Source organism: Barbus barbus (genome assembly GCF_936440315.1).
Source record: "Barbus barbus genome assembly, chromosome: 21".
In the NCBI taxonomy this organism is placed as follows: Eukaryota; Metazoa; Chordata; class Actinopteri; order Cypriniformes; family Cyprinidae; genus Barbus; species Barbus barbus.
Window position 1 is genome coordinate 18,437,944 of NC_136749.1, and position 14,981 is coordinate 18,452,924.

The window sequence follows — 14,981 nt, forward strand, 5'->3', positions numbered from 1 at the left end:
CACTGGATTTAAAGGTGGGGCTCCTTAAGGTGCCTCTGTTGCCCCGAGGCACAGCCATCACAATTCCTGCAGTGCTGGAAATGAAAGCCGGTCTAGGACAAAGGCCCTTTCCTTGCTTATAGCCACTGCTCAAAAAAATTACTCAAATGATTGAGATGTCGGTTACATCTTTCTTTTTGCCTCTATCCTCCCCAGCAACACCCTAGTGTGAGTTTAAGAAGAACTACTGAGAGGTTTGACTTCTTGAGTGAACGTATATATTAAGTTTTATATTATTCATTATATAGACTAAGAGAGCATACTAATACTATCACTAAAACTGCAAAAAAAAGGAAGCTTTTGCATAGTCTACATTCAAACCATTATTACTATGTGCGTTAAAGCAAAACCAGCTCCATATGTTTCCTAAGAACGTTGTTCACTGATATATTTTTTACATGCATAAACTTCCGTCATGCCAGGCTGAGGAGTCCTTGATCTCTAGAGACTCGACTGAAGTCGCTCAAGCTGTTTTTGTGTTTTAGTGCTGCATGGATTTGGCTGTTCGCCTGCAGTACTGAGCTCTGTGCAGCGGTACAAATGTAAATCCGTGCTCCGCGGGGACGGAGTGTGAGGGGGAGCGGGGTGGCTGCCCTCGCATCCCTGCGAGATGAAAACCCATCCACTCGGAGAGGCACAGCAGCTACCGGGGCAGAAGTCAGGCGCGGTGGGGCTGGGCATGTGGGAGAGAGGAGTGATGGAGAGAAAGGTTTCTCTGCCTCAAGCGCTCTGCATATGTTGTGAGAGTGAGAGCCTGCAGTGAACTTGGCAGCACACTTCAAAACTTTATGGAGCAGATGTGCACACTGCATCCTAATACAAGCTGTGTCTTGATTCGTGATTCGGGATTCTTGAGATTTGTCAGACGCTGTGCCTTGAATTTTTTTTTTTTTTTAAATCTTGGCTCACCGATATAAGATTTTGCTCGCCTACATTTAGTTTAAAGAGCGGTTCCTCATTGGGTTTGCTTTGTTTTCAAAGCGCTCAGATTAATCATAGTCAATGTTGATCACATTTGGGTAAACAGTATAAATTTAGGTGCCAAAAGTTTACATAACCACTTTTAACATTTAAAGAGAGAGTTCGTCCAAAAATGAAAATTCTAGCATTTACTCACCCTCAGGTCGATCCAAACCTGTATGACTTTCTTTCTTCTGTGGACACAAAAGAAGATATTTAAAAAAAAATGTCTGTTATTTGTCCATACAATGAAGGTCAACGGGATCTAATGATGTTTGAAAGAAAGCCAACATGACTCTGAATAAATGACAGAATTTTTATTTTCGTAATATTGTTTTAAATTACTATTATTAAATGATCAACATATAAATTATTAAAAATAACTTTTTAGTTTTTGTAACAAGGCTATTGATAATCTACCTAAACATCTAGACTACAGATGAAAAAAATTAAATTAAATTGTCCTTCATAACAAAAAAAGGTGAAAAATAGGTACTGACCCAAAATCAGTTTTGTTTTTTAAATGCTGTTTCTAGTCAAATGTAAGACAGATAGCACTGGTCCTGGATCTATGGGTGGCCAGTTTCTGTATTCAGTTCGAGGTCCACGTTAGTCACTCTGTCCTGTCCAGGAGCTCCATTCACTTCACAGTCAATAGTTATTTATCATCCAACATATTAGCGATTGCAGTGTCGATATGAAGTCCAGCGCTGAAATTAGTCAGTGCCAAGTCTGTAACTACAGCCCAAGGTCAGACACACACTCCACTGACAGGAGTGATGGGCCGCAGCTCACAGTATACATCCATCCCAAGGTCAAGTGTACGGTACTGCTATTTCAGAGGGAACACATGTGTAAAACACTCTGTCATGTTGAGAGATGCCAAGCATGAATTCAGCTTGATCGTGACACATTTTATTTCATGTTTTGGATACTAATCAATACGGTAAAAATGGAAGCCACTCGAAAAGATCCTTTGCTTTTTTGTTTGGTCATAGATAAAGGTGCAATTTTAAGAAATTAATATGTACACATACTACTATGAACTTTTAAAGTACTAATATGTACCTTTTTTCTGGGAGAGAGTGGTCTAAAAAATGTGGATAGTCTTGTTATTTAAACGAGACTCTTTTAAACACTTTAGATTAGAGAATGAACAAAGAGAAAACAATACACTATCACCGACTACATGCTGTGTGTATTAAGTTGAATCAAACTGAAACTATCTTCTGTATTTTTATTACAATTAAAACTTATTTAAGCATTTTTGTTGGCTGCCTTTACAACAGCAAAAAAATTTAATTGCACTAAAAGTTTAGCCAAGCTGCTATGCTGAAGAATTGCTAATCAGCAGCAAAACATTTTCTACCCTTCTGGCAAGGTCAGGGGATCACAGTCCCCTGCTAAATGTCCAAAGCCCCCCCTCTCTGAAGCCCTGAGGGGTGATATCACCCCCCACACATAGATACACAGCCTGACAGCAGCTAACTTGGTTTGATAGCTTGGTCCAAACTCCACTCCACCACCCTCCCCCTCACCCCGTAGGTCTGTTTTTGCATTGTACTTTTTTGTATGGACCAAACTGAGATATGTTTGCGTCATCAATGCGAGTTAAAACATGACTACTAGCAGCTGCTGTAAACTAGATGGAGAAGATGCTAAATGGTGGAAACTGGTGTCAATACCAAAAGCTCTTGTGTGAATGGGCAAAGGGGCTTCTGTGGTTTCTGATCAGTGACAAATCAAGTCCCAAACTGTGTTTTACAGCCGAGCCTGAAACTGCATATCTGGAATTGTTTTTTTGAGATGCTTTTGTCTGTAGCCAATTTCTTAGAACACTCAGGCAATGAGCCAACAAATATTTTGGAATTAGATAAAGTGAATACTGCTGTAAACAGGGACTACCACATACTATTGTTACAATGGAATTATAGAATATGGTTGCAAAACAACCATTGCTATGTATTTTTCAAGTAGATGTATGATTTTTAAAAATAAAAATATATTTACAAGTTATAATAAAACTCTCCTATTTTAAACAGTTGATCGTTGACAACTGACTGTCAGCAGGTGCAAACATACAGAGAGATTCAGGCTTTGACTTTACAGCCTACATTTGCTGCTAATGCTTTTGTAGATTCATTTATATATATATATATATATTTAAACAATTCACTAACATAACCCATTGCACTGAAAAATGCTATGTTGCTTAGCTGTATAGATCAGCATTAGAGAACAAAGCCAAATCTAGTTTTCTGTTCATATATCTGTAGTCTAATATCTGTATTTCTCTAGACAAAGTCTAAAACTCATTATTCATTAAATTATATCACTCAGGTTCAAGTGCATCCATAAAATTGTAAACTGCATTTACTACAGAAAACTACATGCTATTTTATTGGAATCACTGTTGTAATACAAAAAATCAGACACAGTGCATGGTGCCATCTAGTGGACTCATTACATCTGTACACCGTACTGTAGCTGTAGAGACTAAATCTTGCAATGCTACTAACATTTCCTGTCACTGAAAGCAAAATATGACTATTTCAAAATTTATCTGATAGAAAACTAACATAAATAACAAAATACAAAATTAATTTGTGCACTCCTCATGTTATCACATTCCCTTGAACCATACAACATGTTAACAATGCATTTCTGCAAAACCCAAATAAACAGCATGTGTCAGTATGTTGCTCTGTGACTGTATTAGAAATACTGTGAGTGTACAAGTCAATGTTCTTTAGGTACACTGACTTTGCGCCTCTTCGGGGCTGATGGCTGGGGATCTTGGCTTAGCGGGAACTCTAACTGAGAGATCTGCAGAGACAGAGGAAGTGTTTAGTTGTGGTAAATTACAGTTGACCAGAACAAGACCACTTGAAAAGCCTGACTCATTTGTTTACTTTACATTTTTTTCCTGGCTTGGATTGCATGATAGAGTCATCAGAATCACACATTGTATTTTGTATTTTAAAACTGTTCACAAAATTCCAGTGATTATACTGGCAAAAGATCTGATAAAAATCCAACCACCATGACAAGATACAGATATGGGCAGTGTATTTCCTACCTGAGGGTCAAAGATGCGTCCACTCCTGGTCTTCCTTGCATCCACCTTAAGGTCAGCCGTTTTTTTTACCAGACTGTCCATCTAAAATTTGCATCACATAAATTAAAAACAACTTCCTCTCATCCACAGGCCATTTACAGCAGACTGGTAATTTACTTGTGTGTGGTGAATTGTGTAGCGCTACCTTTGCATTTGTTAGGTTTAGATCCTCCTTGCTACTTCTGTGACCCTGTTGTGAGTTTTCCTGAGTTTCTGTAAATGTGACATACCATGAGCAACAGTTGCTGGGAGTTGATTGCATTTTCCTTCATTTAGATTCATACTGATCTCATTAAACTGGCAAAGCAGAGTCTAATATTCACCTGAGTATTCAATGCCTGCATCAGTGATGACATTCTCCTTTGTTATACACTCCTGCAAGCAAAAACATCCATCTTTTGAAATATACCCTCACATTTTGTAAAGGTAAGGCACAAAAGGAAATGAGAAAATATCTGCTCATTATCCCACCTGCTGAACTGAGGTCTCAGACATCACTCCATCCTCAAACATGTTCAAAGACCATTTTGTACTCACACATACTACCTCCTCCTCATCAAACTGTTCACGCACATGAAAGACATTTATCACTGCTTTACATCATTGATTCAATATTTTCTTCCAGACAGATCAGTAGATGTCTAGCTTCTTTATCTCACCGTCTCAAGTCTCTTTTGCTCAGTGGTGATATTCATTCTGAGGCTATGAAAAGGTGTGACCACCTCTCCCATGGTCAGATTTACTGGTTCCCTCTCAAACAACAGCGTCTCGTTGTCATCGTCCTTGAAGCCAGGTGGCTGATACTCCTGAGGTGTCACTGAAACACAAATACGCACTGACTCTGAATAACACAGCATTGATACCAGAGCAGAGGTCACCGAACATTTCACGATGAAAAGCTAAAAACCAATTTATTAGATTAGATTAGATTAGATTCAACTTTATTGTCATTTATGCAGAGTACAAGTACAGAGCTAATGAAATGCAGTTAGCATCTAACCAGAAGTGCAAGAATATAGTGTTTTATATACATATAAGTGCAGAGTAAATGAAGATATGATTTACAGAATGGAATTGCTATATACAGTATTGAGCAGAGTATATACAGAATATAAATAGGAATGCAATGTAGGGATTGTATGTACATTATGAACAGAGTAATGTGGTATTATATATACATATTATGAACAGCAGAGACGTGAGAACAGTGGTAATAAATAAATAAATACAGCTGGATGAGTGTGTGCAAGTATTGATAGAACAATGTATTCTATGCAAAATAACAGTAGTGCAATATTATAGAAATAGTTTACTGTGCTTTGTACAGTAACAACTTTAGACAGTTTATATTGTAATAACTTTGACAATGTGCAGTCTGTGCAAAATATGAGTAGTGCAAATGCATGTGTGTAAAGTACTGTGACCAGTGCAGTAATAAGCAGGTGCAGGAGTTAGATTAGTGGTGTGGCGTTCAGAAGTGTCACAGCCTCGGGGAAGAAGCTTTTCCTGAGCCTACTAGTGCGAGAGCGTAGGCACCTGTAACGCCTGCCGGATGGAAGGAGGGTGAAAAGTCCATGGTTAGGGTGAGAGGCATCCTTGATGATGTTTCTTGCCCTGCCCAGACAGCGCTTATGATAAATGTTCTCAATGGAAGTTAACTGGGTGCCGGTGATCCGTTGAGCAGTTTTCACCACCCGCTGGAGTGCTTTGCGGTCAGATGCGGAGCAATTGCTGTACCATACTGAGATGCAGTTCGTGAGTATGCTCTCAATGGTACAGCGGTAGAATTCCACAAGGATCCTGGGATTCAGGTGAACTTTCTTAAGGCTCCTATATGGAAGGTTTCTTAAGGCTCCTTTCTTAAGGCTCCTTATATGGAAGGTTGTTGTACAAAAGTAAATACTGCATAATTTCCAACTGTGTTATATTCATTTTATTTAATCAAATTAACTTATATTCTCTATATTGGAATGTAAAAATGAAAAATGTTAAAAAGATAAAATTAGAAATAAAAATATGTTTCAAGGGAATTTTTTTCTCCTCTCGTGATATGATATGGCAGGTCAAATTAAAGGTCATCATGCACCAAATTTGAGCCACAGGCCCTTGTTTGTGCATCTCTGATCTGTATGTTGTGTGTATCAAATGCTTTTAAATAACTTGACTAAATATTGAGTGAATCACAATAACTCAAATAATCACATACTAGAAAAAAACAATAAATTAAATTGTCTGTGTCACATTGCAAGCATAAATTTACCCTCATCATAGTAGAAGAGTTTCATGTTGAGGCAGATGTTGTCAGGCAGCGGGCCGAGATGTTGCATCAGCACGTAAAGTTTGCGCACCAGCAGCATACTGGACTTCTGGGTGTTGTCACAGGCAATTTTGTTCTCACTCTGCCCATTTTTGCTGGAAACACAGACAATTATTTTCAAAAGTGCAACATTAATATAGTCAATATGCAAACACACGGTAGTAAATAATAATGCTGTAAAAATGTTATTAGGACATTCTATACAAACACAAGTTATGTATTTTGGGCTGAACATAGTAAGTTAGTGGGTGTAATCCATAAACTAGTTTTGATAACTGCTTAGACAGATAGGTCACCTCTCAAAGTCCATCTGAGGTCCGTTCTCGGTGTACTTGATTTTAAACTGGTAGCATTCGGTCACTTTCTACAACAAAAGTAAAAATTTAAATTCAAAGTCTTAAATAAGCAAGGTCACCATGCACTGATTTCATTATTATTGTATTATATTCAAATGTTAAGTAACATTCAAGTATGATGTCTGATCACCTGTGGATTGTCTGGATCACAGTAAATCTACAAGTAAAAAAGTAACATTTTCATTAAAAAAATATTATTACAAGATACAGCATATAAACTATTATACTTCTGCATTGCAAAGTGTAGTTTTAAATTGATTACTGTTTGTTTTCAAATCCATTAGTTAATACTCACTGATAGAAGAACCATGCGCAGCTGATAAAAGTAAAGCAGAAGCAAAAGGTCAAAAGGTTACTGAGAGTGATGAGCAGTATATTTCTGGTTACTTAACTAGTTATTACCCATAATAAAAATCTCCAAAAATACAGAAGAGGGCAAAAGCACAGACTTACATATCTTTTTTGAAGTGCATCAAAACATCCCTGCAACCTGAAATAGTAGAGGTAAGATACTCTCCAAACAGCATATTATACTTCCAAATGATGTGTATGTACTTTATTAAGGAAATATTACCACTGCACAATTTGCTGAGCACCAGGACAGCTATGCTCTCGCAGTATTAAGACTTTCAGTTCTGTGAAAAGAAAGAAAAAAAAGAAGTTGATCAGAATTTCTGTTACCTGTACCACTCTGATGTATCAGTTTTACCTCCAACATATTTGTGTCCATAGGCCTTTTCTGGGAAAAGACCTCTGAGGTAAGTGATGTTTGAGACAGCAATGGCTAAAAGTTTCTTCACAAGCACCAGTGACTGTTGTTCGGTGGACACAACATCAGGCAGCATCTGACAGTTCTGAAAAACACATTCAGTAAGAAACATAGCCTACTGTTAAATGTACAGCTAATGGAAAGGCTAGCAAAAGCCTGGACTAACTAAAGGTAAATTAGCGTTACACAGTACGTGGTATTATACTAAATGTGAAAAAACAACAAAAAAACAACAAATCTTTACCTGAACAGGGCGCAATTTCTGTTCACAAGCCATGATGACTGTAACAAAACCCTAAAATTAGCATCAAAAATATAATGAGCGATTTTCAGTTAACGTTAACGTTAATGTTACGTTACTGCCTTTGAACAAATGCGACAGATTTTCAGTCACTCAAAAGCACATAAATATGCAAAGAATATAATTCTCTTACCAGATAAAGTTGACAGTAAAAATCTCAGTGATTCTGACGCACGGTTAAACTGTAAAATAATGGCAAATATACTAGTAAACTATAATTACGTTGGTCCGTCTCAACCGACTTTTAACCGTCAGTCACTCTCGCGCGCCATCTGACGTCATGAGCTGTCGAAATATTAACAGTAGTTTGTAATTTTTTTTGTTTTGCATTAACGTTATACATTTTTTATTCATAAAACCTAATTTCTCAATACGTTACCTAGATTTGATGTCTTTCTTGCAGATATTTTGCTTATTGTTAAATCTCTTAAACACATTGATAACAATAAGAATAACAAGTTTATTAAGGCTTATGACAATATTTTTCTTTCTGATTGATTTTTTTTCTCCTTTGTTATTGTATGTTAATGCAGTGCTGTTTTGTGTGGTTTTCCTTTTGTCTTGCAATAAAAAAAATAAAAAAATAAATATTAACACTAGCATAACAACAAAATTTGACTTCTCTTTTATTTATTGTCTAATTATGTGTATGTACCATAAAAACAAGCACACATGGGCTTATGAAAAGGTAATGCAAACATAAAATTATGCCATTTTGAATACAGAAAAGCATCACATTGGGTACAGTTTATTTTTCTTTCTTTTTTTTACATTTTGTCAATTGTTTTTGTGTATTGACATAAAATTTGTTATTACGTTTGACTGTTTGTGACAAGAAAGCATTTAAAAAAACTAAAATCTTAGAAATGGAGAGAAAACATTTGTTAAAAATACAGTATTTTTATCACTAGCGCATTGTTAAAATGACTAAATGCACTATAAATGTCATTCTTACCCCAGGTATGCCAGCCTTGAACACGGTGGGAAAATATAATACATTTAGGGTTGGGGATTGCAGACTTATTTAAACTTCACTGCATGACTGATGAATTGTAAATGAAGTCAATTTAGGCCTAGGCCTTACAATTACTATTTCAAAAATAGTAATTAAAAGGTCTCTCCTATATAAAGGTATTGTCGCATAATACCCATATTAAAAACCTGTCATTTATTGAGAATTTTTATCAACGTCTCATGAAGATTTTAATACCATTTAACAGTTTAAATTGCCCCATAATGTTTATTATTGTGTGAGCTCGCAAAGGCATTGTAGTCTACCATTGGTCAGTTTTCTATTTTGATGAGACTGTTGGAAATCTACTGGCTGATGCTGCTGTCAGTCAAACATCGATCCAGATTCCTATTGGCTCTTCCGCTGCTAGACCGTCCTCCAAATTGACGTCACTGCAGCGAACGCCATTTTCATACTGAACACCGTGGGTGGAGCAGATCGGGCGCGAATAGACAGCGAAATTTACACTCAGACACGTTGATTAATTAGTCAGCAAACGCCGAGCAGCCATGTTATCAGATAACCAGGACACGGAGACGCATTCGGAGCAGATGGTCGAGACTCAGGTGGGGATTAGACTCGGGCTGCGCCTCGCTCGGTGCGGTCTCTGTCAGTTTCACCCACTATAATGTCATTACGCCTAAATACTGTTATATTAAAATGGCTGCTTGCTTCTTGCTCATTGACACCTTTGACACAGAAATCTCTCTGACTCTTTGCAGTTTGATTTCTGAGCTGTCACCTGCATGAGTTGAAACAAGGTGATAGACGAGCATTTCACAAGCATGAGCCTCCTTTTGATTGGGCAGGGAACTCAGACGTCACGAAATAAGAGTGTTTGATTGGTTCATTCTGTCACTTTAGACTTTGTCACGCCTATTTTAACCTGATGGTGTCAGTATGAACGAAAATAACTGGGGCGCCCATTTTTCATGTTTCCGCATAATGTTGTCAAGTTGCCAAACTATGATAACCAAGATCTAATATTTAAGACCTTCATAGAAAACACAGTATTGACAATTTGTGCTAAAATGGCATGTATACATGGGAAAATTAGATTCAGGACACGACCACAAGTCCCAAGTACTTGCAGTAGAGTAGTTTTGACTGAGGGGAACATAATAGCCTTGTTTGCGCTTTTTCCAGGTGGTGTTGAATATAGCAGCTCATAAATTACTTGCTATAGATCCTAGTGAATCAGCATATTGGACTTAATCAGAAGAGTATGTTTCTTCTTCAGGTCTTTTGTGTTTATTAATATCAAACTGTGTGTTTAAATTGCTATCAGCCGAGGAAAAAATACTTATAAAAAATAACTTTTTTTGCTCTCTAGACCTGATCAAAAACCTTTGATCAATATCATGGGGGAGGGGGGGTAAAATGCTATCTCTTGGGTCCTAAGAGTTGAATAAACTCATAGGAAACTGTTTAGATTCTGTCTTTGTGTTTAAAAATGCTGTTTTATGAATTGTTTTTGACTCACAGAGACTCATAGGGTGTTGCATACAGAATTAGTTACTCTGTCAAGATGATTTACAAACCTGTTTTTCTGCAGTCTGCTTTATGCTACAATTGCATACAAACGTATGTATCTTTTAGCCAGCATAACAAGGGTTAAAGATCTGCCCCTTGTTGACACAAGGTCTAGTCATTTGCACTTTACCTCAAGTCATGCAGTCATAATGGAAGCATGCTTAAACATCTATGCTGGAGTCTATATCATTAGTCTTCTCTAAAGGCTGCTTTTTTGTTGTTTACAATTATCCAGGCCTCAGTCTAAACACACCCCCACATGATTGCTCAGCTTAGTGAAAAACGGAGGATGATTCAAAATGCAACCAAACTGAGGTCCTCAAATATTTGTCTTTCTGTAGCCTTCTGTAATATTTTTATGTTATGTTGTCCCGTGTAAGACCTGAAGACCAATTTGGCTGTTTTACTGTTCAAAACAATTATCTCATCTTACACCGCAACAAGACAGGAATGTGAAGATGTTTACAAATAGTCTAAACTGAAATGACAGAATTTCCAGACATTCAGATTGAAACCAAAATTTAGTTTCCCTATCGAAAAGCGAAGTCAGAAAACACCTGGGAATTTAATGCCAAGCTAAACAGTCCTGCTGTACCTTGCCCTGAAATGTGATTTATGACCACACCTTTTGGGAATTACTGGAGGAACAATAGCATGATGAAAGTGGTTTTGTTTTATGTTATTATATTGTGGGTGTTAGATTTATTAGCTGAGAGTTGATTATTTGTTTGTTCCTTCTTCCTCTTTATAGTCGTGGTAGTAAGAATAAATGAAAGCAAATAAAGATTGTTTACATAAACTAATTATAAATAATCTCATACCTATTTAAAAAAACACTTTTAAATGGCAAGGATTCAGTAACTAATGAAGTGACACTTTTACATGTACAAAAAATCGATTTCAAGTAAATGCTGTTCTTTTGAACTTTCCATTCCTCAAAGAATCCTGAAATGTATCACAAATGTATCATGGTTTTTCTACAAAAATAAGCAGCACAACTGTTTTTAATAGTGATGATAGTTAATGTTTATTGAGCACTAAATCAACACCTTAGAACGATCATGTGACACTGGAGTAATGGCTGCTGAAAATTCAGCTTTAACATCACAAGAATATAATATTGCAATAGAAAAGTGTTATTTTAAGTTGTAATAATATTTCACAATAATAATGTATACTGTATTTTGAACAAATAAATACAGCTTTGATGAGCATAAGAGACTTCTTTCAGAAACATTAAAAAGAACATACTAACCCCAAACTTTTGAACAGCACTGTGCATATAAGAATTTTACACTAAGAATTTTTAAAGCATTTACTAATATCTAATAACTACACATCGCAATAAATGTTTTTCAGGAACCCCAGGACACAAACTCAAACCCAGTGCGGACAGAGGAAGCCAAATTGAAAGCAAAGTATCCAAACTTGGGTCAAAAGCCAGGTGGCTCTGACTTCCTGATGAAGAGACTACAGAAAGGGGTAAGTTTTAAAATTTCAACAACTGAAAAAAGCATATTTTAAAGGCATCCATTCATACAGATTTTTGAAGTTCCAGGTGCTTACAATATAGGCAAAACAAGCAATACTTTTTTATTATTTCATAAAATTGAATTGCTTTTTTTTGTCTCCAGCAAAAGTATTTTGACTCAGGAGATTACAACATGGCCAAGGCAAAGATGAAGAACAAACAGTTGCCTGCCGCAGCCGGTCCAGACAAGAACATCGTCACCGGGGATCACATTCCAACCCCTCAAGACCTTCCGCAGAGAAAGTCCTCATTGGTTACAAGTAAACTGGCAGGCTAACGTCACCCATAGATTTTTGAATAAACCCTCTTACCAAACTTCCAAAACCTCCCCAGCCCCGCTAGACCAGCTTCATCAGGACTGGGTATCAATTTATTTGTTTTCATTTGGATGTACAGTTTTGCTGTCATTTTGGTTTCACTTCAGTAGGTCTAACCAACCCAGCTCTGTTACCCTCTTCAGTGTCCCACATAGAGTAGGGATAAACTAAACCCTCGGTACTTCAGGCCCCGGTGGAGCATGATGCACTTTACTCTGTGTACCCTGTACATCAGTGATATTATGAACAAAACCCAGAAGACTTCATAAAATGCTGTTCAAAAGATTCTTTTAAAAGTGTCAAATAATTTGAAAATGATTTAAGATTGTTTGAAAAAGCATTGTTTTCTATATAGATAATACTTGACAGCCATTGGCCCCAGATGTACATTGGCAGCCCTCTTTATCATTCATAATGACAAATGAATGAATGTTTTATGAGAAATTCTTTGAAAAAGTCATTGAACAAATGGTAAGAGCAATTTTGGTAAAGAGTGGCTGGTAGCTGTGTAGCCTTCACCCGCTCTTCTACCTCTCCCTCTCAAAATATGTCTCAGTTGAACCAAATAACGGCTGCTTATGACTGGATTGTTTTACTATTCTCAGCTTTCACCTTCCATGGAAGGATTTGAGCAAGTGGTTCCAATCAGGCTGATTAGATTATTGTAATCGCAGCTTTTGGGTGTAAACAGAGAATGTTTTAATTCACTGATAATAGCCAAGAGCAGAAATGGTCTTTGAATGTGGCATGATAACGAAAGGGGTTTAAGAAAATTATCTTGTCATCGCACAAAGCATGTGTTAAAAGGTAAATTATGTTCATAGAAAGTAGTGGCTATATGTGTTAAATCATTAGGGCATCTAGAGTCATTCAGCTTTCATGTACACTAACAACAGTGTATTTATTAATGGGATTAATGTGCGATATTTTGTGACATTCGACGCATATGTAGTGCGAAGCACATGACCCCTTTGATCATCTCAGATAATGACGACGTAATCATCTTGTCCATCTTAACAAAATTAATCGATTTGATCCTAAATATCTTTGTATTTTCCGAGGAATGAGATGCGGAAGGAAATTTGCAGAATTAAGCAGCACCTTTGGTTCAATATTTGTAAAATATTTTAGATCTAAACAGTAAAATTCTCTACATGTTTAAACGTATAAAAAGTATTGAAAAACATTACCCATAGATTGCTTTGACATGCAGCGTATTATCGGGCTTCAAACCAACATCAGTTATACAAATGACTTTAGGGAGTATTATATTCTGTAACCATTTAGTTCCATTTTTTCATCGTTTAGCAAAGTGTCCTTCTTCAAAGGTCATGAATCGATTAACCTCTGTAGCTTCTTCAAAGTCTGAAGAAGTCTGTGCACGGCTGTTGTAAATCATGGGTAACTTTGTAGTGGATCTTAGCAGCTCATTTATTCCAGGTTGTAAGACTTTGTTACACTGCTTACAGAGTCCTAGAATGAGGATAGATACTTTACAGAGCAAATCTAGACTCAACCTAGGCAGTCAATCCAGGTGTCTAAATCAGGATTTGCATAGTCGAATCAAGTTGCCCCTTCTAAAACCACATACTCGCCTACATGTGGCCTGAAGATTTAAAAGAAAATGTGTTTAGCCATGTAAAGTTAATATATTATTCTTGGCGAAAACAAAATTACTGTACTATCACAATGTAAATCTTACTAAAAGGTGAATTACATGTAAGGGATTGAATGTTTTTTCATGTATGGTTGAGGTGCTGGTGGCAGTTGGCAATACATCAGGGAAATATGATGGTCTTGCACTTAGTTTTTGTCACTTGATGGTATGTGTGGATGTAAAATGTTTCCTTTGAGGAATGCGTTATTGCACAATGCTAGGAGATAATCTTATTTTGTGCTGCAGCCAAATTGTAAATCGTCAAACTGCATCTGGTGTCATATTTGTGCATTTTGTCTTGCATCATCCGTATCAGTTGTCTTTCCAATATACACCAAGTTTATGTTTTATCTTTTATTTGTTAATATTGTGTGTCTGAATCTCTGCTTTTTGATGCAATATATTGACAAGAATATCATCAATCCTAGTGTGAGAAATGTAAATATTGGGGATAAGGGTGCTTGTATTGTAATTAAAGACAGCTTTTTAATTGGTTGGATTAAATTCGGACAAATCTGCACTGAAAACCTTTCCACTATACTGCAAAGTGATATTCATGCTAACTACATATTAACTCTAAATTAAGGCACTCTCTATTAGACACACAAAGATGTATTCTTTCCATACTTTATGGAGCTTTTAATGTTTAATTAATTTTTGTGCCCCATTTACATATTCTTAATTGTTTCAGATATTTTGCTTGAATTACTTTGTGTTTGAAAGTGGATTTCCAGAACTTTCCGGAGTCATCTGGTCTCCTACAATTATATTTACACGGAAGCATGGCGAATCATGCAGATAGATGTTTAAAATGAATACTGGAGCTATGTCTGAACTTCAAATAAAGTTTTACATTAATAACAAGTGTTACTTTTTATTCTTATAACAAAAACGTCCATATGTGTACTTTTGTGATATTAAAAACTTCTATTATAGTGCAAGTAAATCGTGTCTACTTCTTGCCAATGTGCCCATTTCTATTTTGTTTGCAAAATTAAATTGGGCTCTTTGAAAAATAAAAACGTATCCGTGAGAAATCTGCTGCTTGCAATTTGCTTCCCTGTTCTACAA

General features: G+C 36.5%; 2 protein-coding genes across 7 annotated transcripts; one reads left to right on the forward strand and one right to left on the reverse strand.

Annotated features, from left to right (window-relative positions):
• Positions 1-3,342: 3,342 nt before the first annotated feature.
• LOC306887399 (HORMA domain-containing protein 1) lies at positions 3,343-8,145 on the reverse strand. 6 transcript variants are annotated; one of them, XM_079445089.1, is made up of 15 exons: positions 7,994-8,140; positions 7,804-7,854; positions 7,500-7,644; positions 7,365-7,425; positions 7,244-7,280; positions 7,086-7,106; positions 6,921-6,947; positions 6,731-6,798; positions 6,378-6,529; positions 4,777-4,934; positions 4,589-4,678; positions 4,441-4,492; positions 4,263-4,330; positions 4,079-4,159; positions 3,343-3,825 (listed from the first exon to the last, which is right to left on the reverse strand). In XM_079445089.1, the coding sequence occupies exons 2-15, from the start codon at positions 7,834-7,836 to the stop codon at positions 3,739-3,741; spliced, it is 1,080 nt and encodes a 359-aa protein (XP_079301215.1). In that variant the 5' UTR covers positions 7,837-7,854; positions 7,994-8,140; the 3' UTR covers positions 3,343-3,738. The 6 variants fall into 6 exon arrangements, with proteins under 6 accessions (XP_079301215.1, XP_079301216.1, XP_079301218.1 ...); XM_079445090.1 differs by having other exon boundaries at positions 3,375-3,825; positions 7,804-7,841; positions 7,994-8,145; XM_079445092.1 differs by having other exon boundaries at positions 3,375-3,825; positions 7,542-7,644; positions 7,804-7,841; positions 7,994-8,127.
• Positions 8,146-9,268: 1,123 nt separating this feature from the next.
• On the forward strand, positions 9,269-14,944 carry LOC306887620 (alpha-endosulfine-like). Its single transcript, XM_079445508.1, has 3 exons — positions 9,269-9,438; positions 11,765-11,887; positions 12,040-14,944. The coding sequence occupies exons 1-3, from the start codon at positions 9,382-9,384 to the stop codon at positions 12,211-12,213; spliced, it is 354 nt and encodes a 117-aa protein (XP_079301634.1). The 5' UTR covers positions 9,269-9,381; the 3' UTR covers positions 12,214-14,944.
• Positions 14,945-14,981: the final 37 nt, after the last annotated feature.

Coding starts and splice junctions, on each gene's coding strand:
- LOC306887399 (XM_079445089.1), bottom strand. CDS start 7,836: ATGGCTTGTGAACAGAAATTGCGCCCTGTTCAG. Junction 6,799..6,920: donor GTGATCCAGACAATCCACAG/GTGATCAGACAT, acceptor CTTTTGTTGTAG/AAAGTGACCGAATGCTACCA. Junction 4,679..4,776: donor AGCAAAAGAGACTTGAGACG/GTGAGATAAAGA, acceptor GTGCGTGAACAG/TTTGATGAGGAGGAGGTAGT.
- LOC306887620 (XM_079445508.1), top strand. CDS start 9,382: ATGTTATCAGATAACCAGGACACGGAGACGCATTCGGAGCAGATGGTC. Junction 9,439..11,764: donor AGCAGATGGTCGAGACTCAG/GTGGGGATTAGA, acceptor AATGTTTTTCAG/GAACCCCAGGACACAAACTC. Junction 11,888..12,039: donor TGAAGAGACTACAGAAAGGG/GTAAGTTTTAAA, acceptor TTTTGTCTCCAG/CAAAAGTATTTTGACTCAGG.